General features: G+C 34.7%; 1 protein-coding gene across 1 annotated transcript in view; it reads right to left on the minus strand.

Annotated features, from left to right (window-relative positions):
* ALDH1A1 (aldehyde dehydrogenase 1 family member A1) overlaps positions 1 to 18,798 on the minus strand; it is a 37,101-nt gene that overhangs the window by 17,111 nt on the left and 1,192 nt on the right. The window contains exons 2-5 of the mRNA XM_083817313.1: positions 10,509 to 10,613; positions 5,457 to 5,597; positions 2,390 to 2,519; positions 1,332 to 1,393 (exon numbers count right to left, since the gene is read on the minus strand). Of these exons, the coding sequence (XP_083673439.1) occupies positions 1,332 to 1,393; positions 2,390 to 2,519; positions 5,457 to 5,597; positions 10,509 to 10,613 (438 nt within the window). The remainder of the gene's footprint in view (positions 1 to 1,331; positions 1,394 to 2,389; positions 2,520 to 5,456; positions 5,598 to 10,508; positions 10,614 to 18,798) is intronic.

Here is an 18,798-nt window from a genome sequence, read left to right on the forward strand (position 1 = left end):
CTTTATCTCATTTAAACATCACCCCAGCCTCAGAAATAACTGAAGAACAAATAACCCAAAATAAAAGATTACAGGGCTTTCTGGTCTTTCTTATTGAAGAAGAACTGGAAGTGGAAGGGAAACGCTGAGCTAGCAAAAGTGTTCTACAGCATTCACATAATCCTTAAATTATGTTTTATGTATAGACCTTGAACTAGGTGGCTTTAAATTTCAGTGGGGAGAAAACAGAGATATACTTAGAAATTCTTGAACATTTTGTATGGAAAGCCAGCATTTGTACAAATTGTCCATAATTCCAGGCTGTAATTTTACACAGAAGAGTGTCTAGTTCTTTACCATATCTTAACTCTGTGCTTCATTTGAAATATCTTGTGCTGGACTTACAAAAGAAACTAGATCAATAGATTCCCAAACTGTACTAGAAGCTGGATCCATATGCTGCGTTCTAGAGATGTTCTCTAAACCAAAGTAGTGGTCTAAAGATACAGAAAATCTGCAAGATCAGCTGAAGGATGTCAGGAACAAGAGTAGGTCCCACATATCGGAACAAACCTGATAGACAAGCTGACTCTTTTAGAATCTGGCAAGCTGTTGAGCAGGTCAAGTCAGGCTGCCAAACCTACTATGTGCAAAAAGGCATGTGGATTAGGCGTGACTAGCTCATATAACCATTTTCACAGCTACCTGTTGAAAGCATGTAGATCTCACAAAAAAAGTGTTTGAAAGTTCATTTCCTCAGTGTTTTGGATGCTCAGATTCAGGCAGGCCTTTTGAAACTTCATTTAGAATAAGCAAGTTCAGAACTGGGAATTTTGACGCTGATCAGGAACTTGGGAACGTGTCTTAGTATCATTGTGCCAATTAAATATATTCTTTATATTGCTTGTACCATCAACAAGGTAAATGATTCTCAGCCATAACTAGAGATTTTTGTTGTCCAGTTATTATATATAACAGAACAGATATTCCAGGTACCAAACACTTTATTGGTTATAGGCTTATATTACTCTCTCCAACTAGTTTATTTCCAAATCTTGGGGTTCCAGCAGAATGCAGTTCTATCTTTCAAACTAATTCATCAGCCAATCTTTTGTGTTTTATTTGCCCTCCACATACAGGGAGAAGAGAGACAAGGCTGGACTAGATTAACTGTTCAAAATGTCATGATTTGATGAAAGATTTTGATGAATACTTAAGATAGTCTCTAATTTTAGAAACAGAAAGTTTCTGACTGGTAATGTTTCACTAATCTGTTTGCAGAGAAAACATTTCAAAAGCATGCCCATTTACAACAGGAACATTTACGTGTTATATAAATGGCTTCAACTTACAGGAATAATTTGGCCACACACACCAATGGGCTCATGTCTTGTAAATGTGAAAAAGTTTCCATCTAGAGGAAGAAGAAATAAATTAGACATTCAGGAAAAACAGTTGTGAGAAACAGTTAAATCAGAAAGAAGATAAAGTTGGATACCAAACTTAGCTACATACAATTTTACTTAAGATATTTTCAAAATCTTAACTGTGCAAGAACAACTATGAAGTACATCTGGATTCAATCCCTACTTTCTTCATAGCTTCAAGGTTTGACTCTGTCGGTATGACTGAGTTTTCGCAGTGAAAACCCTGCTTCTCAAAGTGGTATGCACAGCATACCAATGAGCATTCTTCATTTCTTTTTTTTCTTATCACTTTTTTTTTTTTTGAAAGTTCTTCTCTAAAAGCTACTTGTAATCCTGGGTACATATCAGACATTTTTTTTAATATTAGACCTTAGCTTAAATCAAATCCATTAAGTATAAAATTCTCTTTGTTTCAAATAAACATGTGTTCCATTAAGCCTAGCATAGGGATACATGTCATGCAAAAAGTTTGAAGTATTTATCACTCCAGTATTCCTTAATTCCTTCTTTATTACCATTCTTTTCTTTGTCCTTCTGAGAGAAGGTGGCTAGCAACAATGTTTTCTTAGAGCTGCTTAATGGAAGAGGGAACAGAATAAAATTTCAGGAAAACAAAGAAAAGTTTCCTCTCTTTTAGTACTCTTCCTAATAAGCTATCCAATAACTGAAAGAAATACTATTGTTTCTGCTAATCTTTGCTTTAGTGAGCTGCTACCTGGCTTTCAGTATTGTACCCTTGCATAAATGATACCTTGCTATGCAAAAGTAACCTATGAGACTTACTAGATGTATATATAAGCTAAAAGTTTTCTTGTCAGTAAAATGTATTAGTGGTGCATAAAACAAGATAAGCTATATTAGGAACTGTCTAAAATATTTTCCATTTAAAATGTTTTTGGTGCTGTGAAGCTTCTAGAAAAAGGTAGTTTTACACAGGTCACATTGTTTCAATTATGTACATTTGTTATCTCAAAGCTACTCACCCATTGGAACAGTCCGACCATGGATTTTATCAGCCCAGCCTGCACAGTAGCGTAATGTTTTAATACAGGCACCTAAATCCATTAGGTAGGCAGTAGAAAAGAGTTTCCCACCATCGATGGCTTCCATTGTCTGCAAACAACAGCAATTACAAAGTTAATATGAACTATTGATAAGCCTTCTCATTTCTGTACTTCATCACTTAGTATCTTGTTGTTCAGTTCAGAGTACTAGCACTTAATACTAGCTTCTAGGGGATTAATTCCCCTCTAAAGGCTACTTAGCACTTGAAAAACCCAAGGTGGGAATTTGCAAATGAGAAAATGTCATGATGGTTTATTCTCAGTGACCTATCCAGATATCATGACCACCATACATTTGAAATGGTTAAGATGTTCCAGTTTAAACTGAATATTATACAAGCTGTAGATGTACAGCTAGGGGTCTGTGGGTTAATTGTTACAAATAAATTGAGTGGCCTCCCTTGACTTATGTACATTGACATAAAAGGAAGGCAGTAGTTTCCTACTGATAACTGTCACACTAACTTGGGATCCTCTACTTTTTAATTATCAAGAGAGATCTTTCTATGTGCTTAATGAATGATTGGCATCTTATATGAACAAGAAGAGACAAAGTATGGAATATAATTCTAAAATAAACCCCAAATCTCCTAATGTGCAAAGGAAAGATCTGAGACATCGGGAACTATTAAGAGAGAGAAATTAATTGTATCATTCCAGCCAAATCTAGGGAGTGTGGTTTGAGTTAATGCCATTTTAATACCCCTAACTATTGGGACATTTAGGTAAAGACTATGTGAAGTCCTTAGATAATGTCAACATCTTCTTAATAGTGCTAGATTTTTTTCTCAAGTTTTTCATCACAGAGACAGTGTGGACCTTCAGCTTTATGAACAATCTTGTAAGGATGCTTAGTAGTAAAAACCTGAAGTATAGTTTCAAGATCTAGTCAGATCTTAGAGATATTATTTTATTTTCTAAATGTTATTTTGCATGTCCAAAATTCCTTAATGTTCATAATGAGTATACTGACTAATTGTGAATGTACAATGTTTCACCAACAACCTGCCTCTAAAGTCCAAAATTTTAGTTAAATCGATGTACTGCAGATATCAAATTTGAGAGGACAGCAGAACAAATGGAGAAGTTATCAATGCTTTTTCAGCATACTGCTTACTATTCCAGAGTATACCTATATACCTATAGGACTGTTCAGCCTCTGGACTTCATGAGACTTCATGGACTTCATGAGAAACATAAGTATATAAAACAGTGAAATGGAATAATTTACATCCTGAATAGATGCAAAAACACATTAAAACACACATGAGCTAAGGGGTCTGTTTTGACCTCTAATATCTATAATGCTATTTGTAGCTGTAGCACTGGCTCTGCTGTTCTTAGGATAAGCTACGAGTGGACAAAGTCTGTGTTCATTGGAAACACTTTGTTCAAACACACCTTATCTAAAAGGGAAAAGTTGGCAATAATGTGAGGAATATGGGAAATAAAAACAAAGTCAGCAAAATAGAAACTTGGGAGGGGTCTCAGAGAAAAGGAGTATTTTAATATTATGAAAATGGCTAGTGGGAACGAAATCTAAATGTTTCATTTTTCTTATAGAAAAAAAAAAAGAAAAAAGAAAAAGATTATTTCTCTATCCCCTTTGCATGTGTAATACCTTAGGTGGTACAACAAAGAAGCAAATGCTAATTTGTCCAGTATTTAACTGAGAAGTGGGCATACATTTCCTATTAAAAAATGTAGCTCTCTTAAAATTTACCCTTTCTCAACTCCAATAAATCTAGCACTGTCAAGGTCACATTAGCCACTGAAGATTTCTCCTGAAAAACTAGGTGATTGTTATTCCATATCAAGGTGACAGGATTAGTTCAGTTGTTCAGAGAATCAACTTTCTTGAAGAAAAGTGTAAATCTGAGAGTTGTAATCTTCGGAGCTTGAGGACACAACCTCAGTTCCTTTGAATTTTTCATTTGTCTTTAAAAAGCTGTTTGGACATGCACAAGTGCCTTTGTATACTAAAGCCATAAAGAAAATAGAACAGGAAATAGACATTTCATTGCAGCTTTTGCATATTTTGGAGGTTTAAATTTTATTGACTTATTATTGGTGTGTTTTGTAGCTAATGGCTAAATACTTCTAATTGTGATTAAATCAGTCTGAGTGATGATCCTGAATGCTGGATGCTCTTGATTCTCTCTCACATATTGGCATATACCTGGCACAAAACCAGTGTTCATCTTCAGGAGAACACAAACAATTAACTTGCCTAAATATTCATTCCAGAAGGCATGTGAAATAGAAAAGAGATCATCTTAATTGTAGCATCAAACATGGAATAGGTAGAGTATTGCACTTTACCAAATAACTGGAACGTTTATTCTTTAAATGTTCTTCCTTGAATTACTGCAGTTAGATGGTGGTGCTACATCATCTGGTGATGCACACATCATCTGTGTGTCCACAGTTGAGCAGTAACATGGCCAACAAACAATAGTTGATAAAGACAGGAAATGATTGCCTACCACCCATGTTGCTGGGTTAAGGTGTTTTTTGTTTGTTTGTTTGCTTTTTTTAACTCATAGCCATTTGCAAGCAAGAGTTAGTGAAAACAATGTATAACACTGAAATTCAGAATTTCTTCCCACGCTCACTGGTATTATCTGTAAGCTCTGAGCTAGGCTTTGAGGTAAGGCCTTGACTCAGGTCTTGGTTTAGACAAGCGTTAAGCATAGGGTCTATATTAACGTGTCCTTGTGATTCAACAACTGAAATTGCATGGATTGTAGGCAGCTTTAATATCATCTTAAAGTTAATGAAATACTCAAGTACTTTGTGGACTTAGGGTGTCTGTCGACCAGAGTGTAAAACAGTTTAATATGGTGCATTTGGAATAGAGAGGGAAAAATGAATACTGAAACAGCCTCATTTTCCATGGTTGTAGTGCATTACTCTTGCTTATATCAATCTTTAAAAATCAGAACACAGATTTTTTTCCCCCTTTTTGTTCACATATTATACTCACAGCTAAAATCAATCTATCTCTTTCAACTAAATCAGCTAGTTTATTCAAGAGCCTTCCTCGCTCTGAAGCATCCATTGTACGCCAGGGTGATCCAAGCTCAAAAGCTCTTCTAGCTGCTTTAACAGCTTTGTCTACATCTGCCTGTGGGAGAAAAAAATAAAATTAATCAGTAATTGATTCTGTCATCCAGGCTTGTTAGTTGCTAAACATGCAAAGTGTTTTGCAATCCCAGTCTAATCAGAATTTGTACAGTAATTTTAGATATATAGGTTATTTTCTTTCAAACACTTTTCCTATCATTTCAGCAATGTGAAGTTGTATGAGAAGCAGATGGGTTTTCAAAGCTCATGAAATAAAAAATAAAATAAATAAAATAAAAATAAAATAATATAAAATAAAAACATATTAAGGAACTCCAGTTCTAAAAAGTCTCTCTTTTAGTGTCTGTAACTGGGGATGAATACACAAATTACAAATTTGCATTTGCATTTAAAATAATATTAACCGTTGAATAATTGACTATATTCAAAATGCTAAGCCTAAGTACTTTAAAGTTTAGGCATTGGCTCAAGATAATTTGTCAGCCCATTAATGTTTTTTATAACATAATGTGTTATTTACCATATGGCTTTTTGTGTAGTGAGAAAATATACAATCAATTACATGAAACTCTTTTGTGTGGAAAGTCGTTCCAGATAAAATGATAAAAAAATCCCTTGAGAAATGGTTTTTGAAACCTGGAAGTTTTTTTATATTTCATGTTAAAGATTCTGAAAGAAATATAACAACAAAAAGGAGGTTTATTGCAGTCTTTTGTTAAAAATTAAAAACAATGATTTTTGAAAAAGAGAAATACATATATGGAACATATTTTCTTAAGCAATTTGCATACTTTTTTTTTTTTTTCCTTCTGATTGCAAGAATCTCATCCATGTAAATCACTATGAGGTTAACTAAGTGACTAAGGTTAACAAAGTTGACTGCAGGTCAATGTGCAGGTTAAGTGGGTTCTAAATGTGGACCAGATCTAGAATCTTTAACTGATGTCTAACTAACTAATTCTCCTTCAATAGGGAAAAAAGAAAACCAAAGCCACAAACTAAAGTCTGGTATAGATCTGCTGGACAGGAGACTCACAAAACTTCCTAGGATGAAGTTTGAAAAATGGTAGTTGGGAAGGATCTTTACAACCTGCACAATCATTACTGTACTGACCCATTGTCTACAGCAGGTAGCTGAAATCTATCAGATTAAAAAGGGCTGTTTTTCTTCAAAAACTGCCAAAATGTTGTCAGATAACTCATCACTTATCTGTGACACAGAAATATGCATTCAGTGAATATTTAATTCTTTTTTTTTTTTTTCTTATCTCTTGTTATCATAAAAATTCTACAGCTTTGAAATACAACTTAGGATGTATGCCTTGGCCTACACCAGTAAAGAATGGGAGAAACCATGAGCTGCACTTGTGTGAATGATGTAAATTAAAATTAAAAACATTGCCATGTGTTCTTCAGTGTAGAAATAATTAAAACCAAGAAAAGGATATTTAATGATAATTATGGGCTGTGAATAACAAGTAAGGAAAAAAAAATATTCTTTAAATATATGAAATTTAATTTGGGAACATAAATCTATACCAAGAGAATAAAGCCGGTTAGATCTACACAGAGCTAGATTTTTTTTTGTTTAGTTTTTAAATAGACTTTTCATTAATATACATTTACCTTTGTTCTTACTGACCACGTGTTGAGCTGCTTTATTATTTACTATTTTACTAGGGGCCTTTAAGATTAGTGAATCTGGAAAAATTTTTTTTTTTTTTAAATACTACTGCAAGGCAGTGTACATCCCTATTGCACAAACAATTTCCTAAAATCTCTTGGCTTATTATGTAAAGAGTAGGCTCTAGAATATCAGGTTCGCAGTGCCCATGTAATTTATTAGATTTATACAGTTCACTTGGCAGTTTAGTTAATAGTTATTTTCTTTACACATTAGTTGGAAAAATTATTGGAGAGAAAGCAAACCTATGCATCAAATAGCATCATCTTTCTATTTAATGCATTGCTATATTGCCTGTAAAAAATTAAAACTAGAAAAATTCTGAATGTTAAATGAACAGTTGCAGGTCATGAGCAATTTAATTGGAGAATGAACAAATATTAGGCCAACCTGATTTTCAATATAATCTTATTTTCAAACACTGAATAGAGAAGTGATAGAAGTAGGGTTTTGCATCAAAAGCACTTACGGTGCTTTTCTGATAAAATTCAACAGTAAACAACATGCTTATGAAATGTTTTGGCTGAGGGAAAAACAAGCCTGAAATAATCTCAGTGATACTGAGATAGGTAACTGGGAATGAAAAAAGGCATGAGTAAGACGTTTTAAGAACTTACGATCAGACATATGAAGTTATCAAAAACTAGATTCATGCAGATTTTTTCAATTACCTTAGTCAAAGAAAAAATTTAAAATCTATCTTCGCTATAGCCTTCCTGTATGGTCACTATTGCTCATATACTTGACAGAGAGCTCTTGAGCCAAAGTTCATCAAGACATTCAGGATGAAATTACCTAACAGAATAACTAAGTTTTGGTGAGCACAGGAAGCTGAATGAACTCTGTTCCTACACATTTCTCAAAAAACCATTTAATTTCAGAGTGAATCTCTGTAAAGTCAAATATTCTTAAAGAGAGTGTGCTAACTATTTTGACAATAAATTGGTGGTGAACTTCCAGCACTAATAGACTGTTTATGAGTTTATTAATATCTTTCATGGATAAAATGGTGTTCAGCAGACATTTTGCTGCTAAATTTAAAACAGGCCTCATACACAAATAATTCTAGTGATGAATATTTCTTGGCTGAAATGAACATCAGATATCATTTTGTGAGAAATATAAGAAAATCTATTCTATTCTATTCTTTTTTTTTTTTTTTTCTTGCATTTGGACATCTAAATTTGACTTCAAAAGGGAAAACTAGAAAAGGAAATAAATATTTGCAGGAACCAAAACATTAATTGCAAAAACAATGTTATTTTCGAACAGTATTTTTAAAAAATATTTATTTATTTTGTGTTTGTGTGTGTGCAACTGTCAACTGGAAACAGAACATTCACTTCTCATACTTATTTTCTCATACTTTATCCAAAAATTTATTTACTCATCAGTTTTAAAAGTGTTTAAGCAACATTGTCTGTTCTATTTAAACAAGCAACTCCCCTACTTGATAACATATATTTAAACTCTATGGTCAAACTAAGTAAATCCTTTTTCATCTAAAAATACTTACTGTGATGAAAACACAAAGCTGCTTATTTGAGGACATAGCTTTTCATTATACATCTGATTAAATGCCATTTTCCAGTATTTTTTCTAGTAAAAAAAAAATCTCACACACGTAAAAAAAAAGTTTGTTTTTAAGTGTTAACAATGTTTTTACTTCTTTGCTTAAAATCATCAGTTTAACATCCAGTACAGAAATACACTTTGCTGGGATTAATGTCTATTTGGTAGATGACCTTCAGCTTCATAGCCCACTTTTGTACTATGTTTCAATATATTCTTCACAAAACTACATTTTCAAGATGACATTACTGAGAAGAAAAATTCACAGCTAAAAATGCTGATGGTAATGAACAGCTTCTCAGAGTCTCCATCAGAAGATGTTAGTATTTTTCCAATTTATGGCATTTGTAATGTAAAACCTTACATAAATGTGTTATGAACAGATTAGATAAGGAAGAGCCAGGAAAACAAACAAACAAAACAAAATAAAATGATGATTAAAAATAATGACAAAATAATAATAAAACTAGATGCCACTGATCAAACACAGCAAAAATAATTACTATTATTAACAGGAAAATTAACAAAAATGTTTCTACAAAACTTTCCTCATTATATTATTAGTATAATACCCTAAGAGTGAAGCACAAGAAAGGAGGGTGGAAGTATAGAATCATAGGATATCCTGAGTTGGAAGGGACCCACAAGGGTCATTGAGTCCAACTCCAGGGTCTGCACAGGACTACCCAAAAATCAGACCAGGTGTCTGAGAGCGTTGTCCAAACGTTTCTTGAACTCCAACAGGCTCGGCACTGTGACCACTGCCCTGGGGAGCCTGTCCCAGTGTCCAACCCCACCCTCTGGGTGCAGAACCTTTTCCCAACACCCAGCCTGATGCTCCCTTGTTGCAGCTCCATGCTGTTCCCTCAGGTCCTGTAGGTGTCCACTGAGAGCAGACATTAGCTACCTCCTGCCCGTCTGCTCCCCTCATGAAGGAGCTACAGGCTGCCATGAGGCCTCCCCATAAGTCACTCCCACACAGTGACTTCAGCCACTCCTTGTATGTTTCCACCTCTTTGTTACCCTTCCTTGGACATACCGTTTTATATCTTTTTTTTTTTTTTTAAATGTGGTGCCCAAAACTGCACAGAGCTCTCAAGGTGGGGCTGCACCAGCGCAGAGCAGAGCAGGACAATCCCTTCCCTCAACCAGCTAGCAGTGCTGTCTCTTGTGCACCTGAAGGTACGTTTGGTTCTTTTGGCTGCCGGGGCACACTGCTGGCTCATGTTCAACTTGCTGACAACCAGAACCCCCAGATCCCTTTCTGTGGGTCTACTCTCCAGTCTCTGAGCTCCCAGTCTGTACGTACAGCTAGAGTCACCTAGTCCCAAGTGCACAATTCAGCACTTGCTCTTGTTAAACTTTATATTTGTTAAACTTCATATCTTGTTAAACTTCATATTAACTGGTGATTGTCCAGTTCTTTAATTTGTCAAGATCTCTCTACAAGGTTTCTCTACAATCAAGAGAGTCAGCAGCTCCTCCCAATTTAGTATCATCTGCAAACTTACTCAAAACAACTTCTAGTCCTGTATCCAAGTCATTTATGAAAACATTAAAGAGTTTATTAAAAAAACCCAAACATTTAAAGTTTATATCAGCAGAGATGGATGCTCATCTTCCTGCTTTAATGCAGAATTGAATTTAAAGCTAAGTTTAAAAGAAGGAAAAACAAAACAAAACAAAACCCTCTACCTTGTCGCCTTCTTCAATCTCACAGATTTTCTCTTCATTTGCAGGGTTAAAGACTTCAAATTTTTTACCACTGACTGAATTGTGCCATTCATTGTTTATAAATATCTGTAAAGGAAAAAACAGTGCATTACTATTAGTAACATATATAGCTGTTGCCTATCTTCTATGTTAAAGAATAACACCAAGAGCTGTATGATAAGTACCTGAATTCAAAAAGGAATAGTTATTGCTAAATTACTATGAAGAGAAGAGTGATCATATATGCAGTTAACCAACTTTTAAAAATTTTCTTCTTTTGGAGAAAAGCCACTTTCTTTCTCCACAGCATATTTACACTTTGTTTCATACTATGAAAAGATATTTTTACACTGGGATCCTTCCTCTTTCAAACCAAAGTCTGTGATGTACAGTAGAGGTACAGTCCTAAATAACCTACCTAAAACTACCTGACTTTCCTGTGCTCATAGGACTGATAAATATGGGGGGCCTTTCTGTTACATGTCTCTTCAGAAATTAACACAGTATTTAGGTTTTGTGTAAATAGTACATGCAATTTATTGTGGAACATCATATCCTTTGGTTTTGCTTTGATTTCTCTTCACCTTCTCCCACCAAAGAAGGCAATCCCACCAAAAAATATCTGATAACACTATTTTTCTGAAATGAAAGTAAAGACTAAAAAACGTTTTACAGTCAACTGAATGAAGAAAATTAAAAAAGGAGATAACCAATTAGAGTAAAAAGCAAGCATGTGTACTTTATTTCCATGTTACAGAAGAAAAATAATCAGAGATTAGAGGGCTCTTATTTTTCACCAAAATCCTTTGACTTTGTGGATTGGTCCCTCACTGAATGTATTTTTAATTAGGATTTAAAAGCAGAAATTTAATGCTCTTAATCTTTTACATGAAATGTAGGATTTTTTTTTCCATTAAACAAAGGTAGAAATCACAAATGAAGAGGAAATAATGAATGTATTCACCAGAAGTATATTGTTAGAAACCACAGAGAAAGACTAGACTATATTTTTTGTTGATAGTTAGTACTCTTCACAGAAACACTCTCAAACAAAACAAAACAAAACAAAAAAACACACAGTAGTACATACTGGAAGAAAAGTTCTCTCTTGTATATAACAGTTGCCTTGAAAAAAGTTGAATTAATTTACCAATGAAGTAGAAACACCCACTTCTTTATTTACTCTTTTTCTGACTGTCCTAGTCTTATAAGTCTAGCATTCCAGATCAAACCACTACACATCAAAATGTTTACACTGGCCACACTAAAAAAGTTCAAGAGTTAAGAAGCAGGACAATTTGAACAGTGACTCGTGGGCAGCATATGACCATGGTCATATTCTAACATAGCTACACATATAATCTAATATACGCCTATAGATCTTAGACAATAATATGTGAAAAACTATGGCACTTCTGATCAGTGCTTTCAAAGTGAGTTCCCGCTTCTCTTTATGAAAGTGTTTGCAGTACCTTGGTCTGAACATTTTTGCATTGCAGTGCTCTATTTATTTCACAGAGGTTACACTATGGGTGGCAGGAGGGAGGTTCTGGTCACATGACCATAATGTTTAATTCAGCACATGAATATGATCATATAAACACATAACAAATGTTGCTGCTGGCAGTGTATATAACTTCAACACTTGGCAGTATTATAGTTCATGGTAGTGTATATGGGGGGGTTCTTCTCCCTGCCTTCCCTACCTGAATATCTCTCTGCAAAACACCAGAAATTCAAGCCTCTCTGGTTTTGTTTTTCAACATGTTCTGTAATTCCTGTTTTTGAAGGGTAAAGCTACTTTGCATGACTTCAGGCTTCAGTAAGATGATCCTTGGGTAACAGTTTTAGTTGTCATTGCTTTATGATCTGCACAATTATCTTCTGTTTAAAATGATACTAATCATTTGATGCCATTCATTACTTATTCAACAATTTCTATCAAGGTCCTGATTATCTCCAGTTTAATGACTGCAGCCTCCTAATCGTTTGTCACCCTCAAATTGGTGTCACTTCCCTGCCTCCTTTTTAGTAGATAGACATAAAATGCAACCACTCCTGTTAGTCTATTACCAATAGTCTTTTATTTATTTATTTACTTTATTTTTTTATTTTTTTTATTTAAACTGCAAGGGGTACTACAGAAAATCAATATTACTTGTGTCCAGTCTGTTAGTCATCCATCCTTCGTTCTAATTCTGAGGTTCCCTGTTATGTCTCTACACTGATGTTGCTCAACAGACACCAACGCTTGATTTTCCACCAGGAAAAGCAGGCCAGCATACTTTGCTCATGTAGGAGTTTTTCTCACAACTGTTAAGTGACATTGATTGGAAATGTCTAATAACATTAAAATAAGATACATTTGTGACTACAATTTAAATTAAATACTGTCCTGTTATATATTTCTATTTCAGTCTCTTCACAAACTACCAAACATATAGCTAGCAATTAAGAAGCATGTAAGAGGAACAATTGCGCAATAGCTGGCCTGAATCAAATATAATCACAACAGCTTACCTAACAGTGGTGAAATTGAGACCCAAAGTTCATTTAATAAATGGTAGGAACTATGTCCCTACTCAAAGTTTAAGCTTTTATACAGGCTGAAAAGCACAGTATGTACTGAATTTGCTTTGTGTGGCTGGAACAAACATCATCACATCTTGATGGCACAAGTAGAATAACAGCTAAACAAGGCAAGATGGGCATTGTTGTTTCCATAATTAAACTTTTATGATCCAAAGCCTTTTGCAATACAATACTGGCAATTCAAACCTAGAGACTTTTATATGGGAATAACTAATTAGCAAATGCATCATCACAACCAAAAGAAAAATTAAATGTTTGAAATGCTTATAACGTCTAAATGACATTAGTGTCATACAAAAATACTTTCTTCAGAGGCAGCACAAAATCCCCACCATGTATACTTTGCTTTTACTATTAATTTTGTTATCTGTTTGGCATAGTTTTTCCTTCTCTTCCAAGATCTGGTGTCCTAATTTCAATCATCTTATGTATCTTTTAAAAAAATGCCTAAAGAATGTACCAGGAGTGAGTAGTTCTGCATTGCTTTGTTTTTGGTTGCTGTTAATAAGACTGTTGATGCTATCTGTAGAAATTGGTCTGCTTTTCCATGAAAAAATAGGAAATAAACCACTACAATTATTCCTGAAAAACCAAACAAACAATATTTTTTAATTATGTCAGGAAAAATATGGCAACATGTACAGTATTCTTAAAAAGTAAATGTTGCCTTTTAAAAGATATACTTTATACCATTATAGAAATGTTATAGTATTTCTGAAATTTCTTTTCTGTTCTGTTAAAGAAGATACCAAAAAAATTACAGAATTACACAACTGTTGAGGCTGGAAGGGACCTCTGAAAGTCATCTGGTCCAACCCCTGCTCAAGCAGGTACACCTATAATGTCAAGCTGGGATGCTCAGAACCATGTCCAGATGGCTTTTGAAGATCCCCAAAGAGACAGACTCTACAACCGCTCTGAACAACCTGTGCCAGTGCACAGTCACACACACAGTAAAGTGTTTCCTGATGTTTAGGAGGAACATCTTGCATGCCAGTTTTTTCCCATTGCTTCTTGTCCTGAACCGATTCAGTAACTGCTGAACAGAGAATAAAATGAGCTACTAAAAACGTGCCCTATTTTAGCTGTAATTACCAACAAGTTTTATAACATTACGCAGCTGTGAAAATTTAAAGGACAAGCAGAGTGAAGGCTAGGGATCCCTGAGTGAAATTCGAGGTACTTATCTCCATTTGTAAATGAGAAATAGATTCTGGGTCTGATCTCCAGGTGTGTTAGATCCATGCTACCCCAGAGCCTGACAACTTTGAATCTCTGTGGATGAAATTGTCAATGTGAGTTAACTTTTTCATTCTGATTCTGTAGGTCAGTCTTCAAAGATAAAGGCAAACCTCATTGGAAAGATCTGAAATATGTCCCAGAGGATGAAAAGAGAAGAACGTGTTGCTACCAAGTGTGATGTATGTTGTTCTTTAAGGTGAACATGGCAATGTATGCAGTCCAATGTTATAAGCAGCTGTCATCCTCTGTCTAACCCTCAAACCCTCCACCAAAGGAAGGTTCACTCCCTTCTCACTGTCCACCAGTGTCATTTTGTGGCCAATATGCATGGGAGATCTTACTCATGCTCCTCACTGATCTCATGGCAGACACTGACTGTACTGGGTGTTTTGTGCTTGAACTGTGGGTACCTTGAGGATCATGGATGAGAGCAGCTTCCCCACATCTAATCAATCACTGGTTACAACCATGCAGGCAGAAGACTGCATGCTCAGAGAAGCAGGAATTTCTACATTTAAATAGAAAAACAAGAAATATTTGGAGGCAGGAAAATTAAAGCAAATGACAATTGATAAAGGGCAGGACAGAGACAGGATGACATAACTGCAAGAATTTTTGTATTTTTTTTTTGTCACATAGAACTGTGATTTAAACCCTACCACCACAACTATGTGTTATGAATATATGACAGCTTTCTGGGAGTTTTAGTTTTTTTTTTGCATACTACTGAAATTGTTTACTCTGACTGTCTGTGTAGTTACTAATAATTGGTTAATGGTTTGATAATATTGGCAAGACTGATAAAAAGATTATCTCTAAATTTATGTGGTAACAATTTCCTATTAATATATTCCTGTATGTTTCAGCTTGATTATATGTGGGCATCATATGTAGACTGTCATTGTTAGCTCCGGTCATCAGGGCAGATCAGCAAACACCTGAAATAACAAAAGCTCTAAGGGAAATTAAAATATTAGTTCCTTGAAATGTCAGATATACAATGAAACTGATCATAGGAGTATCCATGCAAAATTCTGACTGTTATGAAAGGGCAAAGACAGCAGTTAAGTAGTTAATATGAAAAAAGCCATCTTTAGTAACTAGTTACATTGCCAAGAAAAGAGACAAAGTAAAAGGTAAATATTAACATAACACTGCTATGATGTTACAATATGCCAAAATCATATCTGTCTGTAAAAGGAATAATAGTAAAACATACCATTTTTGGAAGTTTTGAAAGTATTTGTTTAAAAATTGCATTTATTGCCCCAACCAATATCAACCATAATATTACTTTAGAATATCTTTCTTATTAATGTTTCCAATACCATTCCCATTTAAACCATAACTTCATTACTTTAACTATATACACAACATTGTATCAGGACAGTATAAATCGAACTATCCAGATGTCTCTTTTTGAGCAAGACAGCAGTCTTATGCAGGTATGACAGACAGAATAGAGAAGGGAAAAAAAGTCAAAACCCTCCATGTAAGAGACACATATATGCGTGCATACATTGCAAGCAGCTGCATTCAAATGTGCATGCAGACATGCAGACATACTCATTTAAGTCTGTGGAGTTATGCTGAAAATGAACAAACAAACAAACAGGATAAGGCTCTCTAAATCCAGGGAACACTGATGTACCATCCAACAGCAGTCTCTGGCAAGTCCCTCATCTTACTGAAAAAAAAACACATTTGGGATCATTTTGAAATATGTTACGCAGTTTTGTCTGTCAGGCAGAACTCCTTTGGAAGCTTAGATTCTTTTTTTCTCATTTGTCGGGTGTGAATGCAAAAGACCTACTTTTCTATTGTACGTCCTGTGCATTGAGGATTCTCTCTGATGACTGAACATGGTCAATGAAGTTTAGGGCTGCAAATTTACTTTGCAAGGATTGATGTCTTAGAAGTGTTGTTGCAGTCATTTTTTAATTGTTGTTTCACTGTAGTTTTTTTTATTTTTTTGCTCTCATAGAATATAAGGATCGTTCAGATATTCTTGAATTTGATGCTATCAGTAAGTGTACAGTCATATCCAAGACTGAAAGAGATCTGTGACCCAAAAGCATATTCATTTCAAGTGCTATATTCTCTGATTTACTTGTCCCAAAGTATCTCATGGAGTCTCACTGTATTCTTTAAGCTGTACTGTTAAAATACATGAAATTATTTGAGGAACTACTGGAGACACAAACTGTAAACTTGAAGCAAGTACATCAATATGCAATATCTATGAAATCTTCTTAAGTTGACCTCTCCCCCGGTGTTTTTCTACACAAGAAACTGATAATGGGCTTATATATTTCATATAAGATTTTTTTTTCCCATTCAGAATTTTTTGTATGAAGAAAATTTACATAATGAACTAATAATCAGAGAACATATCCATTCTGTTCATTATCTATTTGAACTTTGGGATGCATCAGTTAGTGGCTTTTTATTTACAAAGTCAGCTGAGCTTAAAAAGAGTAGGTTTCTATAGTAGCTTTATAGCCAATGACCTTTCCCCAGGTATCTTAATTATATATATTTTTATATTTTTATCCCTCATCTTTGTTTGTGAAAGTAGTGATTACAAGGTACATGATACTTAGCTAAAGTTTTTCTTCACTCAGGGTGGTTTACCCTTGTACGTTTTCTGGTATTCCACACAGAGCCTAGTGAGATAATGCGTTGTCATTTTCTCCCCCTCATGTGATTTAACAACCTAATAATTAACTAATCTGAGTTTCTCTGTTTAAAGGAACATCATAAGGCTTAGTATATTTGAAAGTATCATGACAAATCATTTGTTACACAATCATTGTCTAATTCCTCAGTGCTGACTAAGTAAAATATTTACTAGTACATTTGTAGCCAGGTACCAACACTAGTTCTGTTTGTTGGAGTGTCTTTAAAGGAGATTCAGATATGAAAGCAATTCAAGATCACATTTTGTTCACACTTGAGGTTCAACAACCAAACCAATGTAATCATTGAAAATTAATCTGATTAAACTCTTGGAATTCAAATTTCCAAAGGAGTGCTTTGTTTTATGGTACATGAGAAAGGCACAATTGGTAATGTATCTATACCAACTTACAGATCAGTAGACTAGACTAGACTAGACTAGACTAGACTAGGATAGGATAGGATAGGATAGGATAGGATAGGATAGGATAGGATAGGATAGGATAGTTCAGTTGGAAGGAACCTACAAACGTCGTCTAATCCAACTGCCTGACTACTTCAGGCCTAACCAAAAGTTACTTCAGGCCTAACCCAAATGTATTACTGGGGGCATTGCCTGTGTGCCTCTTGAACACTGACAGGCATGGGACACTTCTTGCCTGTTCCAGTGTTTGACCACTGTCATGCAGTTAAACGATTTTTGTATGAGACCCAAACAATTCTATCTAATTTCTATCCCTCACATAGAAAACAAACAAACAGGAAAGTGCATTTAGTTTAAAGGAAAATCCTTGGGATATCTCCTCTAGACTTTCCTCCAGACAGATAGTGGTGGTAACTGTACCATTGTATACAAAGAGAAGGGAGAGTTTTCAGGTAAGAGGAACCTGTCGATGTCCAAGGTGCTTCAGGCAGAAGGATTTATACATCCATAGTAATTAATACTTTCCTGGTTCCTCCAGTGTAAATAGTCACAGCAATCCCACATTCCATGCGCTGACTTGCATGGCACAGGAGAAAAACAGGACAGGTAAGAAGACAAAAGTGGAAAGGTTATATTAAATTGTGGGAGGGAGGACTGATGGATTTGGGATAACATTTCTATTATCCCAGTTCTCTGTCCCTCAGTTCACTGTTGTGGCTTTCAGATAATCCTGTGTGTTATTTGAAGAGAGGAGGAATGCACTGCAAAATGTTTGATCTAATCAAATGTAGGTACATAGTTTTGCAAAGAAATGCATTGTATTTCTCCAGAGATACATATTATATGTTGTTTTTCAGGAAATGGTATCTCTTGTGCAGAAAAAAAACACATTAATTTACTATGTGCCACTCTCCTTAACTGGGTATTACAGAAACTTCAAGCATGCTGACTGTTTTGTGATTCCTTTTTGTGTTACTAGAATGGGTTTTGCCGATGAATAGAAAGATAAAAATTTTTATAGGAATTTCTGTCATTATTCACTTACACAGGATTTCTGAGTAGGCAATTTTCTCATATTAGTTTTTTTTTGTTTTCCATTGGGGAAAAAAGAGGGAAAAAACAAAAACAAACAACACAAAACAAAAAAAATCACTGTAGTTTGTTGTTTCTAGAACACCAAAGTCCCCTGTGTACAAATGTATCATCCCTGAATTAAGCTTTTTTTTTTTTTTTTTTTTCTGAGAGAGGAAGAGATATCACATAGTAGAGCTACATAGCTTTCCTAGCCTGTTAAATATTTACAAAGTAAGGTCCTGCATGATTTATTCAAGAAAG

The sequence above is a fragment of the Anser anser genome, assembly GCF_964211835.1.
Source record: "Anser anser genome assembly, chromosome: Z".
NCBI lineage: Eukaryota > Metazoa > Chordata > Aves > Anseriformes > Anatidae > Anser > Anser anser.